The sequence below is a fragment of the Mustela nivalis genome, assembly GCF_964662115.1.
Source record: "Mustela nivalis genome assembly, chromosome: 15".
Classification (NCBI taxonomy): domain Eukaryota; kingdom Metazoa; phylum Chordata; class Mammalia; order Carnivora; family Mustelidae; genus Mustela; species Mustela nivalis.
In genome coordinates, this window is record NC_139034.1 from 34,373,450 (window position 1) to 34,392,975 (window position 19,526).

The following is a 19,526-nucleotide window of genomic DNA, read 5'->3' on the forward strand; positions in this document are numbered from 1 at the left end:
TTGCAGTAATTAAGAAGTTTTTGTATTTCATCTTTGGGCAAGCTGGACATCTGAACTCTCCTAATTTACACAGTCTGATGTCCAGGTGATATCCTACCTGTTAGAACTTTATGGTCTTTTTCCTACCTCAAACTTTAGGACTTCATATTAATTAGATCTTTTAGAAGATATGATGATAGTACCATTATGGTTTTACTGTCAAATTGAGGCTTCATTCTTTAATAAGATAAATGTGAATGATTATAAGTTTCAGGATGTATTATCCCTGAAAGCTATGTTAAATATATACTCATAAGTAGTTTTCCAGTCCCTAAGAATAATGTTATTTGTGGCAAAGAGCCTTGTCCTAGATGTTTCCCATGGCATTAAGATGGTTTTCTCTTAGTTTCTTTGATGCCAAGGGTAGGATCTGATTCCAGGAAGTTCTTATCATCTACAATGGGTAGAACATGAACTTTGGTATCTTTGGCAAGTTTTCATTTTTCCTTGGTGGATTCCTTCTGTGACTCCAGGTATCTTGATAATGGGAGACCGGTTTATTTGTTCTCTTAATTGCCCAGATTTCTTTCAACTGGTAAACATCATACTACTTCAGCAAAAGGAATTCTTCTAGCAGAGCCTTCATGGATGATATCTGTCACACATGCAGCACCTGCAGTTTGGAAGGCAGTGGTGAACGGAGCCATGCAATATATCTAGAAGACACAAGGATGAGAGAGCCACCTGATCTTGTCATTTATAAACTTTAAGATTTACTCTGGTGTACTCTTGGTCTGGAAATGGAAAGGCTCAATAATGAAATAATTTTTTGAGATTGGAGTTTTACATGGCCATGCAAATATTCCTTTCTATTCAGAAGACTGAAATAGAGGAAGTATGAGAGACTCCTTTCTTTTAAAAGCAGCTCTCTGTTTCACTTAGAAGATTTCTGGGATTGACAATCACCTTAATGATGCAGGCAACCCCCCCCCCCCCTTTTAAAAATATTATAGGAGATCCCAAAAACTTCTGAAACTGTTTTTTGTTGCCTGACACTGAAAAGAACTAGTAAATAAAAGGTGAACTTCTTAATGATTCCCAAATTACTTTTAGTATTAGGATACAGTCTTTTAGCTTATCTTTTCTCTGGTCTTGAGCCTTAATTCTTATTTGTCTAAACAACAAAGATTCTAGCATGAAGGAAAAGAGACGTCTTTTGAGATCAAAGTAGCTTGGTCAGTCTTCTAAAATAGTAAATACCTATTAAATTTGAGGTATTGTTCTGCATTGAAGGCATTCTAAGTTTGAGTGATACTGAAATGAAGAAATATTTTATTGAGCAAAGGCAATTAGTAGTATTAGAATAAGCCTCTACATGTGAATAAGTGTTGCAAAATCGTTTCCCAAATGGAAGGAGTTATCAAAATACTTCTATTTTTCTCTTTGGTACCTATTAACTGGTCAGTCAAAAGCTATTAAAGAAGTTTCTAAAAGTTACCTGATGCTGCCAGTTTGTTTTATTTGGTATACTTTTTAGGAATAGAAATTGTAGAGTTAGGAAGCATCTAAAATGTTTTAGGGATCTTGAAGGTCTTAGGAACCACACTTACTAAGTTATAACCTGGCCTTTAGTTTTTCTTTCCATGAGACCTGTTTTTTTCCTCGTTAATTATAAATTTTTGTATAGTACTTAAAAGTTTAAAAGAATTTTAAATTTGAACTAAAATATCCATAGGGAGCTCTGAATTCCCATGAATGATTATAGCTTTTTATGCTTGATATGTTATTGTTAAATATGAATAAGACAGTCTTGACAAACACGTAAATTAAATCATACCAGCCATTTTAAAAAGACTCAGGGGAAATGAAAGTGAAATTTGTTTGGAAATTAAGTTGAACTCTGAACCACAGTACCAACCAGTTTATGGCCTGTGCGATTATTAGCCTTTTGTTTCAGCTTTAAAGATGAAAAGTGATTTAATCTCTTAACCTCATGCTTTGATTAAATTTTAGCTCTGTTCCTTAAAGTGTGCAAAAGAAATGTAAGTGCATTTCCATTCACCTCATGCTACTAAAAGCTATTTAAAAGTGAAAATTTTTGTATATTAATGTGAACTGATTTGTTTATTTAAACTTTTATTTTGATACATTTTCCTTTCAGATTTTTTTATATTTCGTGTCACTATGCAACCTATATTTTTCAGTGTTTATTTTATGATTATTAGTATAAGCTAATTTTTTTTCTAGAATGACTAATTGTGTAATATTTGTATTATGTGATCATTTGAAAACTAATAAATATTTTCTCCATGAAAAAAATGCACTTACTGATAAATGGCTTATTTTTGTTTCAGGAGTAGACAATGAAAACAACTATTTTTAAGTGTATTTTAATTTTATGTGTCTTCCTCTAAGTATTTCTGAATATATATCCTATTCTTGTGTATGTTGATCTTTTTTGAAAAAAATTTCTCAACAAACTGTTAAATTAAAATGATTCTTTATTGGGTCACCCAGTGCCAAATGTATTGAAATAGGTGATCTATTTAGTCTTTTTTTCCATTTTCCTAATTAGCTTCATCTCTGTTTCCAGAAGTGGGTTTCTTTCTTTCTTTCTTTCCTTTTTTTTGTTTTTGTTTTTTCCTTTAGATGCCGTTTTGGTGTGTCCATTTTGCAAACCATTAAAACTCTCAAGGAAATATTGTAAATATCAGGAATAATGTGGTCAAATCTTTTAAAGTGAGACTGATCAAAATATAACTCCTTATAAAATAGCATATAAAAGAAAAATCCTCGACCCAGAAAAAGAACATTTGGAAATATTGGCTGATTGGAGAACTATCCAGTTCACAAGAGCTGTTAACAAGAGAAGAAAAATGTTTTATATTTTAATGTTCTATTTGAACAGATAATCATAGAAGGAGAAATCTTGACTTGAGAGACTCTTGCTTTTAACCTTATCAGGACAACATGGAAAAGGATGAAACTTGTTTTTTATGATTCTTTATAGCTACATAAACTTCAATTGAAGCCACTGGAACAATTTACCTTTTCTATGCATAGTCTGCTAGAAGCAAGAGGGGTTTCTCTTTCGATTAGAAGAAAACATATGTAAAAAGTGGACTCCAAAAATTAAAAACATTGTGATGGGGTCCTAGGCAAGAAATAAAAGTTGAATTAATGACAACTTGTGGATTAAAATGAAACCATTTGGCTCCCCAAAGAAACACTCTGAAAAAATAAAGAAAAAGGAAATTATGATTTAGTATAGTACTGTGTTTGGAGGGTAAAAGGAAGCTAAAATTCTTGGCTTTATTACTCTGGTAAGTTTGGAAAAGGAGTTGAGATTCTGTGGATAAAATTTTGTTTTTAGAATTAAAGCCATTAAAAGATTTCACAGATGTATTCCAATGGAAGGCTATATTTTTTTACTTGAATACAAAAAATTATCAGCCTTAGCTATATATGCATAAAAGATTGGGGTGTGGGGGGTTTAAATCAAAATTCTGTACCAGAAACTTCAAACATACTGTAAAGATAATGGTGAAATGAGAGTTTTAAACACTTTAATTTTTATTATGTGGACTCTTCCCTACACTGTCTTCAAAATAAAATCATTACAGAATGTTAAAATGGCTTACCTTTATATCTTTGAGGTATGAGAACATAGGCTTATTATTCACCATCATTCATTGGATTAACTATAGTATAAAATTTTGATTTTGTTCTTTAGTGAGGAGACAAAAATAGCTTTTGTTTTAAAAAAGTGAATGTCACATAAGCAATGTGGCTGACAAAAGTTCTGACCTTACAATTTATTATAAATATGAGCTCAGATCTTATTTTACTTTGCTATATTGAAACAATTGAGCAAAATGTCAGTGCTTAGATGTCCTAAGCAATTGCTTGCTTTCTATTCAGTTATTTTTATTTCCCATTAAAAAGATTGCATATTAATATAGTCCTAAAATGTGAAAGATTTTTGTTTTCAAACATAAGCATAGAGGTGCTCTAGAATTCTTTTCCACTAGCATCCTCTAAGGTAATTAGATTACTGCAGTAAATGTTAGGGAACTTCAAAGTATGCTTCGGAGTTTTCAGGAATTATGATCAAAGGGATCTCTACTCAAGAGGTAAGGTCTGGCATAGGTAGAAAAATGTGAAATGTGTTCAATAAAATGTCTGATGGTAAAGTCCAACTACAACAGATATCCTTAGATTTTCAGACAGGTGTGGAATTAGGAAAGTAATTTTTCCTAAAAATCTCTCCCAGAAAAAAGGATGAACCACAAATATGTTTTTGTAGGACTTTGGAGTGCATTTAGGTACATATATCCACAGACATTGTACCTTTGGTGTACTTAAGCCTCCTGTATTTCAGGGTATCTTTTACCTGTGCTCTCTTAGTGTTTATCATCCATTTTCAATTTAGGGTTTCTTAAGCTCTGAGCACTATTAAAATATTATAATTTGTATGGAAAGTTGAGTACATACTCCATGAGATTATTGCTTGGCTTCATTTTGCCTGTTTTGGTTACATGATATCTAGAACCTAGAAAAACAGTTGTACTGAATAATGTTTATCTTGGCTTGAGAAACTAATTTGAGTTTTAAAAGCATTCATTTATGCTGTAACTTGGGGGAATTTGTTATATAATGCTTAGAAAACTATGTTGGGTAGTATATAAAATCATTTAGAGAAAAATGTTATGCTGTTAAGTACGTTCACAGTGAAGTGTTAGCATATACTATTTAGTATATCAGAATCAAAGGAAAATGCAATATTCAATACAAATGATCTAGAAAAATGATTTAGGTTTTTTTTTCCCCCCTAGAAATACTAGTATAGTCTATTCAGTAGATGGTAACATAGATACCACAATAATCTTCCATCCTGTCTTAATTCTTATAAGAACACTAGCTTGTGGACATTGGGTGTTTAGTTAAAATAGTTGGCTATATCTGCTCCACTTTCACCTTTATGGTAGAGCAAATGATAATGTTGATACGTGAACCCGAGCGAGAACTCACTACTTCATGAGGCAGATGATTTCATGTTCAGGATGCCCTAATGGTGAGAAGTTGATCCAGGGTTTGCTTCCATGTCATATTTTATTTGAAAATTACCAGAGACATCTAGTTTAGCATCTAGAATATCCAGGAATATCTCCTGTATTTCTGATCTCACACAACGGATACACAGTTGTAGGACCCGAGTATCTTGACTGCGAGCTCAGGGATCTGTACTCTGCTGCTTCTTCGTGTTGTTCCTAGTTCTGGACAACATGAAGCAAGTCTGATTTGGCTCAACTATGCCAGCCTCCAGATGTTTTAAGATGACTGTAATACTGTATAAATTTCAAGCCCGTTTTGTAGTTGTTTTTATTTCTAAATAGATGAAGCACCTCCATCTTACTGCCTTTATTCATGTAACATAGTTTTGAAATCATTAAACTCTTTTTTAGATCTTCTCTGAACATGCTTCTGTTTCTCGTTGTTCTTAAGGTGTGACAACACAGTACAGGTTTGTTGAGCCTGTTCAGCCCTAGAGCTCTCATGTCCCTTTGTTTATCCTTAGATATCCAGTAAGGTGCCTAATTTTATGCGCAAAAAAGTTCCATAGTGATATGCAAAATATTTCATATCTAAAGATTAGTCTAGTAGTCTTTATGTATAGGCAAATATGTACAGTTCAGTGGGAAAGAAAAAAAATCTTAATACCTAAGACCTTGAGAAGTCACAGTTTAGAAAATATGGTCTTCCAGTTTTTGCTTGCTTAGTTCTGACTCAGATTAACTATCAGTTCCATTTTAAATGACTTGTATAATGTGAAATGTTATTTTTCAGGTTGTCCTTGCTAACTTAAGGGTAACCAGGCCCGTTGGAGCTAAACTGTTGACACGTGACTGACAATGAGAAGAAAATCAACTTTGGTTTAGTAACATAATTAAAATTAGAAACAAAAAGCTGCTTCAGTGGAAAGGTTTGGGATATATCCCAAGCAGCAGAAGATGGTGAAGTAGCCACCCTGGAAATCTAAGAATGTGGCCTGAGTTCTGGTGAAGGCATAGTCCTGTGATGCCTCTTGAAATGTAGTGGGATACTCTGCTAGAGCAATGTTTTAGCATAAGAGCATTTTAAATGATCAGTTATTTAGCTTTTTTCACCCAGATTCTTAAATTGAGCTCCTGTAAGGTACAAGGTTGCATGTACCTCACAGGGTACATGTTGACCTTTGTTTGAGAAATACTGGTTTGAAATTGGGTATGTTACCCTACCTGAGTTAGAATTCTAGGGCACAGGAGGGAGAAAAGAACACACACATTCCTGCTTTATGCAGCTTTGGCCAGCTGCTTTATATATATTTACCCAATTTAATCCAACTGATCCGTGAGAAAGGTAATTTTTTTAATTCAGTTCACGCACAAAGATGCAGAAGCCCAGAGGTTTCAGAATCTGCCAGAGGGCACATAATCATTAAGCAACAAAGATGGCATTTGAAAGATCTGTCAAAGTGGAAAGAATTCTCTTGCACCATTGATTGCCAAGCATCTTTACCAGAAAGAACGCATGATTTCAGGAACATTTTTTTATAGAACAAAGGTGTTTAAAGTAGATAAGAGGGGTATATTACTTAGTATGCATTTTTAAGTTGACTCTTAAAAAAACTCATTTTTAGTTTTATCGGGAAATTGACCAGAAAGTACAGAGACCCTGTTTTCCCCTCCTGTAACATATACCCTGTTTTCCTCCCATAGTTTACCTTATTAACCTCTTGCTTTTGTGTGGCACATTTGTTGTACTTAATGAACTAATATTGATAGACATCATCAAGGTTTATTCTTGAGTCATATAGTTCTTTGGGTCTTGCTGAATATTTTTGTATCAGTGAGATACTGATCTTTAATTTTCCTTTCTTGTAATTTCTTGGTCTGATTTTGATATTAGATTTGCCTCAGTCTATGAATGAGGAATTGTTCAGTTTGCTGGTATCATCTCATTAAATATTTGGTAGAGTTCACCCGTGAAACCACCTGTGCTTGGTGCTTTCTGTTTGTGAAGGTTATTAATTATTGATTAAATTTCTTAATACAGATAACCTTATTCAGTTTGTTTCTTCTTGTGTAAGTTTTGGCAGATTGTATCTGCCAAATATTGGCAGATTGGTTTAGTTCATTTCATCTAAGTTTTCAAATTTGTGTTGATAGAGTTGTTCATAATACTCCTTATTAGCCTTTTAATGTCCAAGGGACTGGCTATAATGACCCCTCTTTCATTTGTAATATTAGTTGTTCCTTGTTTCTTTTTAATTGTTAGCCTGGCCAGAGATTTATCAATTTCATTGACAAAACAGTCAGATTTTGGTTTAGTTTTTTCCCCCTATTTTACAGTTTTCAGTTGTATTGATTTTTGCTCTAATTTTTATTTCTTCTACCTGCCTTATTTATATTGCTCTTCTTTCTAAGCATTGTTTTTTGTACTATCCCAGTATTTTGGTAAGTTGTATTTTCATCTTATAGTTTGAAATATTTTAAAATATCTCTTGAGTTTTTTTTTTTTTTTTTTTTTTTTAACACTAGTGTGTTATCTTGAAATATGTTCTCCAGGTATTTTGGGATTTCCATCTACCTGTAAATACTTGTTATTTTTTATTGACTTTGTTTAATTCCACCATGGTTTGACTTTTTACTTAGTGTTATTTCTATTCTTTTAAAATTTTTTTATGATGTGTTTTATGGCCCTTGATCATGGTGAGTGTTCTGTGTGAGCTTGAGAAGGCATAGTTTGTTGTTGGATGAAGTTTTCTTTGGGTGTCAACTTAAGTCTAGTTGATTGGTGCTGTTCAGTTCAGTTTTTTCTGCCTGCTGGATCTGTCGGTTACTGATAGGGCTAGAATAGTGTTGAAGTCTTTAAGTGTAATAGATTGGTTAATCAGTTTCTTGTTTTAGTTCTATCAGTTTTTGCCTCATATATTTTGATGTGCTATTGTTAGGCCAGTGTATATTAAGACTTGTTATGTCTTGTTCTATCAGGTTTTGCCTCATATATTTTGATGTCCTACTGTTAGGCGAGTGTATATTAAGACTTGTTATGTCTTCATGGAAAATTGATCCTTTCATTAGGTAATGACTCTCTCTATCCCTGGTAACTTGTACTTGTTATAAAGTTGGCATTTCCTGAAATTAAGCTATTCTAGCTCTATTTTGATTACTGTTGTTATTGTATAATTTCTTTATCCTTTTACTTTAGTCTACCTATATCTTTATAATTAAAGTGGGTTTCTTATAGACCCCTTTTATCTACATATATCTATATATTTAAAGTAGGTCTTGTTTTTTTTTTATCCTCTTGGTAGGCTTTGTCTTTTAATTGATCTTTTTCAGCTATTTACATTTAAAGCAATTATTGATATAGTTGGATTAATATGTTGTTTGTAACTTTTCATTGTCTTTGTTTTTTTAAAATCTATTTTGCCTTTCTCTCCTTTATTTTTTCTGATCTTGAGTAGTGCGTGTAATTCTGTTTGCTCTCTTAGCATACTTCTAAAATTGTTTTTTTTTAGTTGTTGCCTTAGAGTTTGCAGTATACATTTATAACTAATCTACCTTTAGATAATACATACCACTTCATGGATAGTGCAGGTATCTTGATAATAGAGTATTTCTGCTTTTTCTCTCCTATCCCTAATAACATTGCTGTCCTTTAGTTCACTTTTCCTTAAGCTCTAATCAACCAAAATATTGTAGCTTTCATTTTGAACAGACTGTGTTAACATCAATTTATAGTTTTAAAAAGATTTTGTTTTGCCTTTTGAAATTACTTCTTTGATGCTCTTCCAAAAGGAAATTGTATAGACCCATGACTTATATAAACTTTCTTTTCTCTGGAGAACTTATTTTAGCATTTGTTTCAAGGCAGGTCCACTGACAAATTCCTTCCATTTTTGTGTGAGAAAATTTCTTTTTCTGCTTTCATTTGCAAGGATACCTTTGCTGTATACAAAATTCTAGATTGGTAGGGTTTTTTTTTCTTTCAACACTTTATTCATTCTGTCTTTTTGCTTGTATGATTTTTGAAGAAATATCTGATGTAATTGTTATCCTTATTCCTCCGTAGGTCACGTTTCTTCTTCTCCCCACTCCTACCTCTGGTTTCTTTCAAGATTTTTCCTTTGTCTTTGATTTTCTACAGTTTGAATGTGATATGCCTAAGTGTAGATATTTTGGATTTATCCTGCGTCATACTCTCTGAGCTTTCTGGATCTGTGCTCTAGGGTGTCATAAATTTTGGAAAATTCTCAGGCATTATTTTTTCAAGTATTTCTTTAGTTCCTTTCTCTCTTCTTCTCCTGGTATTCCCATTGTGCATATGTTAACTCTTTTAAAATTGTCCCATAGCTTTTGGATATTCCTTTTTTCCCTTCTTTTTTTCAGTTTAGGAAGTTTCTATTGACATGTCATTTTAGCTCACTGATTCTTAGGCTATGTGCAGTCTACTTATGAGCCCATTAAGTACAGTCTTCATTTCTGACTTTGATTTTGAGTCCTAACATTTCTTTTTGATTCTTTCCCATCCGTTTTTTAATGTTACCCCTTTTTCCACTAGAGCTTTTAGTGTATTAGTAGTTATCTGAAATTGTTGGTCTAGTAGTTCAAACATATCTGCCATATCTGAATCTGGTTCTGATGCTTGCTTTGATACTCAGATTTTGTGTGTGCATGTGTTTTGGTTTTTGTTTTTTAATTTTTTAGGATGCTCTACCATTTTTTGTTAAATGCTAGACATGCTATATTGGAAAAGGAACTTAGACAAATAGGTCTATAGTGAGGTTTTATGTTGATGTGGCTAGGTGTTGGTCTGTTTACTGTTTGTTCTATCTGTATGTGTCAGAGGCTGAAATTACCTCTATGTGCTTTTTTGGGAGAGCAATCTGTTTTCTTTGGGATTCCTTAGAAACTTTATAAACAGAATCCGAGCCTTGCCATTCTTTCACTAATTCCTTGTTGATATAGTGGATAAGGTGTGGGGATAGGGGAAGTGCTTTGTGGTCCTATCATTAGGTGTTAGTCTTTCAGCAGACTCTGTTGTTGGCTTTCACCTTCTCAAGTGCCCTGCTTTCCTCGTATGAAACATGAAGGCTAGAAAGGGCCTGATTTGGATACTTCCCTTTCTCCATTTTATTAGAATTGGTACAATAATATTCCTTGTGGGAAGCCCTTTGTTAAAGAGAACCATATGCTTTGGGTATATTTCCTTCTCCTGTCTCCAGGAGTAGAGGAGGTTTTTCTCTGTTCAATACCCTACAAATTTGGTGGGGCTTCTGGGGATAAAATTTATGGAAATGTAAGAGGCCCCATAAGATTGATTTCCCAGGAATTTTTAATCTCTCAAGCTTATGTGCTCTCTGTCTCTGACTAACTGCTAGCAGTTAGTCAGTTCCTTTTACGTTTTTCTACCCAGCGGGCTCCAGTGTTGATTTCTCCTGGTAAGCTGCTGATACTTGTATTTGCCTGGTACCTCACTTTTGGAGCTGGAGGTTGGTCCTGTAACCTTGGTTCTCTGATGGATTGAAGAGGAGGTGTTGATTTTCAGTTTAGCTCTTCTTGTTGTGTGCTCTGAAATGACAGCTTTTACTTGTTGGACTGGAAACTGGAAGTCACTGAGCATTTTTAAATATTTGAATTTGACTTCAAATTGGTTCGTGTTTTTTCACAGATAATGGAGACTTCTAAGCTATATTACAGTTGTTTAATTTGGTTCATTTAATCCTGTTGATCATCTACGTACTAAATTTTATGCGTCTCCCAAGCTTTGGTGATAATGAAGATGCTTCTACCCTTGTACACCTCTTTGCAAAGTCTTTTGCTGTTATCGTTGTCCTCCACATCCTGGATGGATCTTTTGTATCTTGTCAAGGACTTTGTGTCTTTAGTACTTTATCTTTTTATGAGCAAATCTCCCTCTCTATTGGATCCTTAGTGTATCTGGTTATTTAGTCCTGTATCATCTTAAGGAACTTTGATTCTTTCCCCACCCTCTAACTTCTGCGGTCTCTGTTCACTCTTACTGTCTACTCAGTAAGTAAGTAAGTTATAGTTTCTCAAGTTCTGTTTATTTTTCAGTCTATTCCTATCTGGCTTTTGCATGTAATACCACTAGGATTGCTCTTGTCAAAGTCACCCAGGTCCTCGCTGTTGCCAAATCCATTAGACACTTACCTGTGCCTTTTTATTTGATCTTTTAACAGAACTTAGTGTAGTTGAACACTTTTAACTTTCGAAATGCCCTTTTCTTAACTTCCATACCAGCATATGCTTTTGGTTTTCCTCCCTGCCTTTACTTTTTTAGTTGCTGTCGCTCCTCATTCTTTCATCCTACTTCGGAAAGTAGTTCAGTGCTCAGTCCTTGAGCTTTTCTTTTAACCTCTTCTCCCTTTACACTTTATTTATTTATTTACTTACTTATTTATTTATTTATTTGGTCTCTATACCCAACATGGGACTTGAACTCAACCCCAAGAGTTGCACGCTATTCTGACTGAGCCAAACAGGTGTCCCCTTAGATGATCTTATCCATTACCATGGCTTAATACTTTTGTTAACTCTGCCCAAATCTTTATCTCCCCGTCTGCAGCCCTTCCTCAAAGCTCCAGTCTTGACATTCACTTGGATAATTAAAAAAAAGTAAAGTGTTCGATCCTGGATTATTTTTCTCTTAGTCTCCTGTATCTCAGTGGAGCACCACTGTTTTATTTCATTTTGTGAAAAACCATGGAGTGATTTTTTCCTCATCTCCCATATACAGTATCTTCATTATTCATTAATTCAGTTGTTTGCTTTTGGACTTTTTAAAATGTACTTTATTTTACAGTGGGTTTTTATTTTTATTATTTTTTTTTAAATTTTAAGTAAAGGCTATGCCACACGTGGGGCTCAGACTCACAACCCTGCAGTCAAGAGTCACATGTTCTACTGGCCAAGCTAGCCAGGCACCCCATTATTTATAGTGGTTTTAAGTTAACAGAAAAAATGACCAAATGGTACAGAGTTTCTATATTGATTCCCACTCCCTCTTTTTCTACTAACAGCTTGGCATTTATTTTGTACATTTGTTGAAGCTGAATCAGTTTTGATACATTAAAGTCCACAGTTTACATTAGGATTCTCTCATGGTGTCAAGCATTAGGGTAATTTCTAAATACCATTAGGGTATTTTATAGGAGAATTTCACTGTCCTTAAAAATCCTTCTTGTTCCACCTTTTCATCCTTCATTATCCCAATCCCTGGCAACTACTAATCTTTTTCTGTGCTGGTATTTTTGCCTTCTCCAAAATGTCATATAGTTGGAATTGTGCCATATGTAGTCTTTTCCAGTGGCTTCTTTTATTTTGCAATATGCGGTTAATGTTCCTTCTCATCTCTTTGTGACATAATAACATATTTCTTTTTATCACTGTCTAGATATGCCCTGGTTTTATTGATCTATTGAAGTACATCTTGGTTACTTCTTGTTTTGGGCACTTACGGATAAAGTGCTGTGAGCATTCATGTGCAAAGTTTTCTGTGGACATTTTCAGCTCATTTCAAAAAATACCTAGTTAGTGTGATTGTTGGGTCTTGTGGTAAGACTGTGCTTAGCTTTGTGAGAAACCGCCAAACTGCCTTCCACAGTGGCTGAACCATTTTGCGTTCTCGCCAGCGGTGAATGAGTGTTCCCGTTGCTCCACATCCACATCCTCATCAGTGTTTTGTGTTGGTGTTTTGGATTGTAGCTCCTCTCATAGGTGTGTGGTGGTTTGGTTATTTTAACTTGTAGCTCCCTGGTGATATGCTATCAAGGATCCTTTCATAAGCTTCTTGTCCATTTCTATGTTGTCTTTAGCCAGATGCCTGATTAGATCTTTTGCCTATTTAAAAAATCAGTTTTTCTTATTTGGGTGTTATAAGAGTACTTATGTATTTTAGATACCAGTCCTTTACCAGATAAGTGTTTTCCAAGTATCTTCTCTTTTCTGTAGCTTGTTTCCATTCTCTTAACAGTGTCTCTTGAAAAGCAGCAGTTTTGCATTTTAATGAAATCTACTTCATCAGTTTTTCCTATGGCAGATCATGCTTTTGATGCTCAATCTAAAAACTTCTTGCCAGATCCATGGTTGCCTAGGTCTTCTGTGTTGTCTTGTGGAGGTTTTACAGTTTTGAGTTTTATATTTAGATCTATGATCAGTTTTGAGTTAATGGTTTTTGGAATAACATTTTCTTTGCATGTGGATGTCCAGTTGTTTTAATACCATTTTTAAAAAGACTGTCTTTTCTCCTTTGAATTGCTTTTGCTTCTTTTTCAAAGCTCGGACTTACCTCCTAAGTCTCTCTCAAACTTGTACATCTTACTATTTCCATCTTTCAATCTCTCCAAGTTGCCATCCCCTCTTACCTGAATAGTAGCCTTTACTGGTCTTCTTGCTGTATCTCTTGAACTCTACGTTCTTCACAGCCTATGACTTACTACAGTTTTTTTTTTTTTTTTTAAAGATTTATTTATTTGACAGACAGCACAAGCAGGGGGAGAGGCAGGCAGAGCGAGAGGCAGAAACAGGCTCTCCCTGAGCAGGGAGCCCAATGCTGGATTTGATCCCAGGAGCCTGGGATCATGACCTGAGCTTAAAGCAGATGGTTAACTGACTGAGCCACCCAGGTGCCCCTGACTTTTTACACTTTTAAAGCATAAATAAGATCATGTCTGTTTTGTGCTTAATACTAATTGCTTCCTTTGGTAAAAACAGTAAAATCCAAATTCTTTTTCATGGCCTATTAGGCCCTAAATAATTTTGTCCTGACCTTTCCTCAGTTTTACCCTTGCTTTTATGACAACTTTGGGCTTATTTAGTCTCTGAATTATTTGAATTATTTATTCTCTATCTTAGGGGATTAGCTGCCCCATAGTAGGCACTGAGCACGTATTTTAATGGAGAAGAAAGACATGGGCAACCTTTGAAATGCCCAGATCTAGTGAGGGAGATCCACACATATGTAGATGAATTGCAATGCTACATTAGTGCTATTGGACAGTTGTAGTCCCAGAAAATAAGAGCTGAAAGATTAAAAAAGAAATCTTTGGGATTCTTTCTCACTAGTGCGAACCAGTGATTACAAAAGTCAGTTTATGAAGTCTTATTCCTGAGGCTTCTTAGCCATTAATTTATATTTTTATTATTGGCTACCATGGGGATCAACGTAACTCTCATCCCAGCAGTCCCAGACTTAGGATCTTCAGTGTCGGGAGAACCCATCATTCTGTGGGGACAGTGGAGGTACACTGGGGTAGGGGCAGTCTCGAGCCACCAAGAGGCCTTATGGCATACTAATTGGGCATTGGCTCTACAGACAGGGTTTGATTTTGAATACCTTGTGCTGCCATTAACCTTGGGCAGATCATTTCACTTTCCTGTGCCTTAGTTTCCCCATCTGTGAAGGAACTAATAAGCTTATAACATTGTTTTGAGGATAAAATGGGCAAATATATATATATATAGCACATTTACTATGTGCCCAGTGCTGCAATAAAGGAAAGTATTTGTTATCCTATAAAGGCCTCATATAAGTAAAATTTTATTGCTTTAGGATATACTTAACATTGAGTAACATGCAGGTCTCTCCACAGGTTCCTCACTCCCTACTTTACAGAGAAAAGACTTGATTCTCCCCACGGCAGACCTAAATCATACCTTTGTCCCGCTCCTTTCTTCTCCCCTCTGTGCAATATTGTACCACCTCTGCTTTCTTAGATGTTCTCACATCTTAGTATCCCTTCTTTCTTTTCATATATACCTTCCTCCTGTCACCTAGTTCCCTCTACTATGCCTGTAAACACACTAACGTCTCTCCAGCTTAAAAAAAAAAAAAGTAACGGTCTCTGCTGCCCCCCTCCTCATCTCCATACCCAAACTGAAACACAAACTTAACAACACTCTCCATTTACTTCTTCCAGCACTGCTCCCTTCTCAGCCTGCACCAGTCTTGTTTCTACCTCTTAATAACGTCATCGAAATTATACTATTGAGGTTACCAGTGACCTCGTCACCAAATCAAATGGACAGTGCTCTTAACCTTGTCAGCTGCATTCAATATGTTTGATGTCGTTCTCTTCAGATTTTTGGTTCCATGGGTCTTTACATCTGTTTTCCTTATAGCTTTTTGGTGGTTCTTAGTCTCATTTGCGGACTCTTCTAACTCTAACAAGGTTTTGTTTTATATGTTGGGATTTCTAAGGTTGCATCCTTGGTCATGATGTCATTTCATTGTGTGTCTGAGTGCATAGTGCAGAGTCAGTGCCCTGATAATGAGGATTCAAGTTTAATAACACAGGTCTGACTTTGTAGATCAAATACCTACTTGGCATCTCTTTGTGTGCTCTAAGAGCACTTCAAACATATTTTATGAATTTATGAACTCCCTCCTGCTCTTAAATCTGGGCTTCCTTTACCATTCCTCATTCTAGTATTACCCCTGTCTTATCTTCTTATCTTACCCCAGTATTATCATCCAGTCTTGCTTATTTTGTGTCTAAAATATCCCAATAACCTGTTTCTCTGTTTTCACCACCTTGGCTCAGTTAATTATTTCCTAATGTGAGCTACGACAGTTCTAGTTGGTACTCTTCTGTAGACCCTCGCGCTAATCGAATTCAGTCTCCACAATGCAGCCAGAGTCATGTTTCTCAAGACCCGAATGTAATGTTATTATTACTTTAATTAAAACACTCAGTTGGCTTTCTACTGCTCTTAAGATCCATGGGAAGGATAGAGATAGAAGTCCTTAAATACCACAATTTGTGAAACCCCGAAAGACCCAAGTCCCTGTTTTTTTCTCCAGTTGCACCTTTAGCCATGTGGTTTACTCCCTCCCGTCCGCCCGCCCCCGCCCCTTACATCCTTCATGGTCTCAGCTCAGTGGTCATTTCCTTGCCTCAGAACATCTCCTCTGATGTTCTTCGTTAGGTTTGGTGAGCATCTTTCTGGTCTCACAGTGCCATGAACATGCTATATTGTTGCCTGTCATCGTGGTTTTCCATTTTCCCTCTAGCTAAAAAGCCCCAAGAGGCCAGGGATCTTGTTTGCTTTTATCATTTGCCAGTACTTAGCACAGTAACTGGCATATATCCATCATTTCCGTGATTCTTATGATGCCAGTTTTATTTTTCTTTTGCTAAGGAATAAAGTAATCCAGTGAAAAACAAGATCACAATATTGAAAGAGTTTTCTATAAGAGCTGAATTAACTTGAACTGGGTAACATTTTTTTCTCAGGCGCCCCTCCCCCCCTTCCCCGTTTCTATGATGGTAAAAGAAATGTTATTTAAGAAAAAAAATTCTGGAGTCTATTTCTAGATTCTGATAATGTTGTGAAAATAATTGGCACTTAATAATGGTTCCAGGACTCAGGCCTTCCAAAACAGAAACACTAGATTTGTTTTTAACTTTGCAGATAAATCTTCAAGTTAGTTTTGATTTGGCTTTAAGTGTAGTTTGATGACTTTCTGAACTCTCAAGGGATTCTGATTTGTAATGGTATCTGGGAAGGGATACTTAGTGATAATTTTAGTTTAAGAACATCACAAGAATTTTTAAATTTAGGGTGAGGTGTAGTGAATCATTGTTTGTCTAGCGCTTCATTAATTTATCTTTTCTTTTTTTTTCCTCTTGCTTTTGTTTTTTTATAGGAAGATTACCCACGGTCAGCATTTCTGTTTTCATTCCTCACTTTAGGACATTCTCTGCACCATTCCCATAGGGGGTTGAAAAGGTCATTTCTATACCAGATTAAAATTTTGCCTTGACCCAATTTATTTTTCATATTAAAGAAGTTTAGCCTGAAAAGACTCAGTTTGCCATTTAACATTGGATGTTTCTCAAAGAAAAGTTTCAAAAATGTATCAGAATGTTTGTAATTTTAGGTCCTGTTTTCCTAGGTTCTGAATAATAACCCCTCCTGGCATTTGGTAGTTGGAATAAACTAATCACTTCAGCCTTTTGCAATCACTTAAAATACTCATTAACTGTGAGTCATTGTTTTGAAATAACGTACATTATAGCTCTTTTTGTTTTTCTTGCCTGAAGAGCCTAACATTCTTTAGAACAGCTTTGTGGCAGCTTTGAGCTTAGTGTACATTTTTATTCTCAAAATTGGATGCTGCCAAAGTATATTGCTGGACAGCAAAGTTTACCATCCAGTCAGACTGGCAGGACATGTCCTTTTGTAGTGCTTCAGGCAGAATACACTGAAGTATAGAACTTGATCTTCGTGCTGATAAATTTATTATGATAACTTTATTTGGAGAAAATGTAGATGTTTGAATTAACGGGGAGCTAATTATCTCTGGCATCTTAAAAACGTATGAACATGTTCCTTTGCTAAAGATAGAACTGCATTTCCTTATTTTCCTCATTAAATTTGCAGTAGTCTTTTGAAAGCAGATAAGAACCTTCATATTTATTGAACAGTTAAAAGTCAGTCACTATTATCACATGTACTAAAATATGTGTATAAGAGCTTACCAATTACTTCCTAAAATTTGTAAAGTTTTAATTTTAAGGACTCAGTAACTTTTTCCTAGATTAATTTTTATTCAAACATTTTAAGTATGTAGTTTTTTTTTTTCCCAAGTTGGTGGCATTCTTTATGTTTTCTAACAAGACTTTTCTTCACAGAAAATGTGACTTAATAATCATGAATTCTTACTTTTTCACTGTTGTCTTTGGAAAGTCATTAAAAATAATTTTGTAATGGCTACCAGATTTTTAAAAATTTTAATTAGCCGCTCCACTTCCACTTTTCATATAAACCAGAGCCTTGGCATTTTAGCTGCAAAATTCGGTACATTAAGAACGAAAACCAATAATCACCTTTTAGAAGTCACCTTTATCTGCTGGACTATTTGCTGGTGGTGGTTATAGGACAATCTGAATGAGGATCGATTTTATGCACATTTTCTGGTTAAGTAGTCTAAATTCCAAACCTTTGTTTAAATGTATTAATTCCCCTTACTGTAGTGTAGTTTCTTAATAAATCAATATTGCCAATATCAATATTGGCAAATTAGGTTGCCTTTTTCACTGAGTCCACCAAAAATGTCAGATTACCTGTAATGGAGAATAGGTTATCTAAAAGATTCATCACCTCTTCTACTTTTGTGGAAATGTAATTTTGACATGAAATTCTACAAGGAATTTATATACTTATATATAAATTCTAACCTTATAATTTTTCAGTGAAAAATTGAGTGCTATTTATTGGCTATACTTTGGGTCATTATCTTATTTTCTATTTAATTTTGGCTTATTGATAGGAAAAGGACTAAATTTGTTAGATAAATTGGTTTTTCTTATTGCTCACCTCAATAAATCTTTAGTTTTTTTAAAGCTTACCCCTAATATAAGTACATGTTTTGAGTGTGCAGATATGAGAGGGTTTTTTTTTTAGATTGCTCTCAACATTTCAGTACATATTATGTTCTAAAACATCCATCTTTAAAACTCCTTTGTCATAGGAAGTACCCCAGAAAAGCAGTCACTCTCTCATGAACTGTTAATAACCTTCCTTTTACATTGAATGTACAAGTTCATTGTATTTATTGTGTTGAGATTCTGCTTTGTCATTACAGAAAAGGTCAGCGAATTTTGAATGTCTTTCTGTAAAAGAAAAGTGCATGGTTCTTCTTTCAAGTTTAACGACTCCCTAAGTTCTTTACAATAGATAACTAGAGAACTGTAGAGGGGAAAATAATTTTTAACTTCTCTCTATCTCATTAAGTATCCCAATGATCTTTCTATTTTTAAAGGCTTAAAAAAATAAAAGAAATTAACCACATTGATGATAGCCTGGAACATTTACTGCACATTTCTTATTTCAACTTCTTTGCTGCAGTTGCTTGCTGGTGACTGAATGACTGGCTGAGTGATTTTCCTGAGTTGTTGTTTCTGTCAATTTATCTAAGACTCCCTTCCCTAGATAGGGTAGCTGTTCGAATAGAAGTTACACACATGATTTATTAAGGAAGAAATTTGCTGTGGAGATTTCATGTTCTCCAGTAAAACTTCTCTTGAATTCTTCAGATATACACACAAAATGTTTATTTTGGAAGTAGACTCTAGCAAGGACCATAGGCAGAGACATGTAAGATATGTGTGTCTTCTTTTATCTTCTACCCAACCTTTCCTACTATGTAATCTGCTCTAATACTTCTTTCTTCATATATTAAGCTATTTTTCCTATAATTCTTTTGACAGTACTTACTGATTAAGCATTGCATTTTAATTTGTCACCATGCTGGGTTTTTTAAAAAATCATTTATCCGTTTTTTACTGTAGGAGGAACAGCAAGTCTTCCCCATGTAATAGAGCTTTATTAGTACTATTTAGTGGGTGTTGTAAGATGTTGGAAGGATTGCACTGAGTATTACATAGCTTTAAAGAGGTCTTTAAGAAATACAGATGTTTGTCTTTATGTTCTGGATGTTTAAGTTATAGTGATGGCTTCATATTCTCATAAATT

At 34.7% G+C, this 19,526-nt stretch overlaps 1 protein-coding gene across 7 annotated transcripts in view; it reads left to right on the top strand.

The window, feature by feature from the left end:
* Positions 1–19,526, top strand: part of TSC22D1 (TSC22 domain family member 1) — a 140,046-nt gene that overhangs the window by 32,997 nt on the left and 87,523 nt on the right. For 5 of the 7 annotated variants that reach the window (XR_014303204.1, XR_014303205.1, XR_014303206.1 and 2 more), the window contains one exon: positions 561–2,298. The exons of 1 other annotated variant lie outside the window; for it this stretch is intronic. Coding sequence is in view for 2 of the 6 variants with exons in the window: in XM_082700638.1 (XP_082556764.1) it covers positions 561–578 (18 nt within the window). In the remaining 4 variants the exon portion in view is untranslated. Of the gene's footprint in view, positions 1–512; positions 2,299–19,526 lie in introns of those variants that run through there. One more of the 7 variants, XM_082700639.1, reaches the window with a different exon arrangement.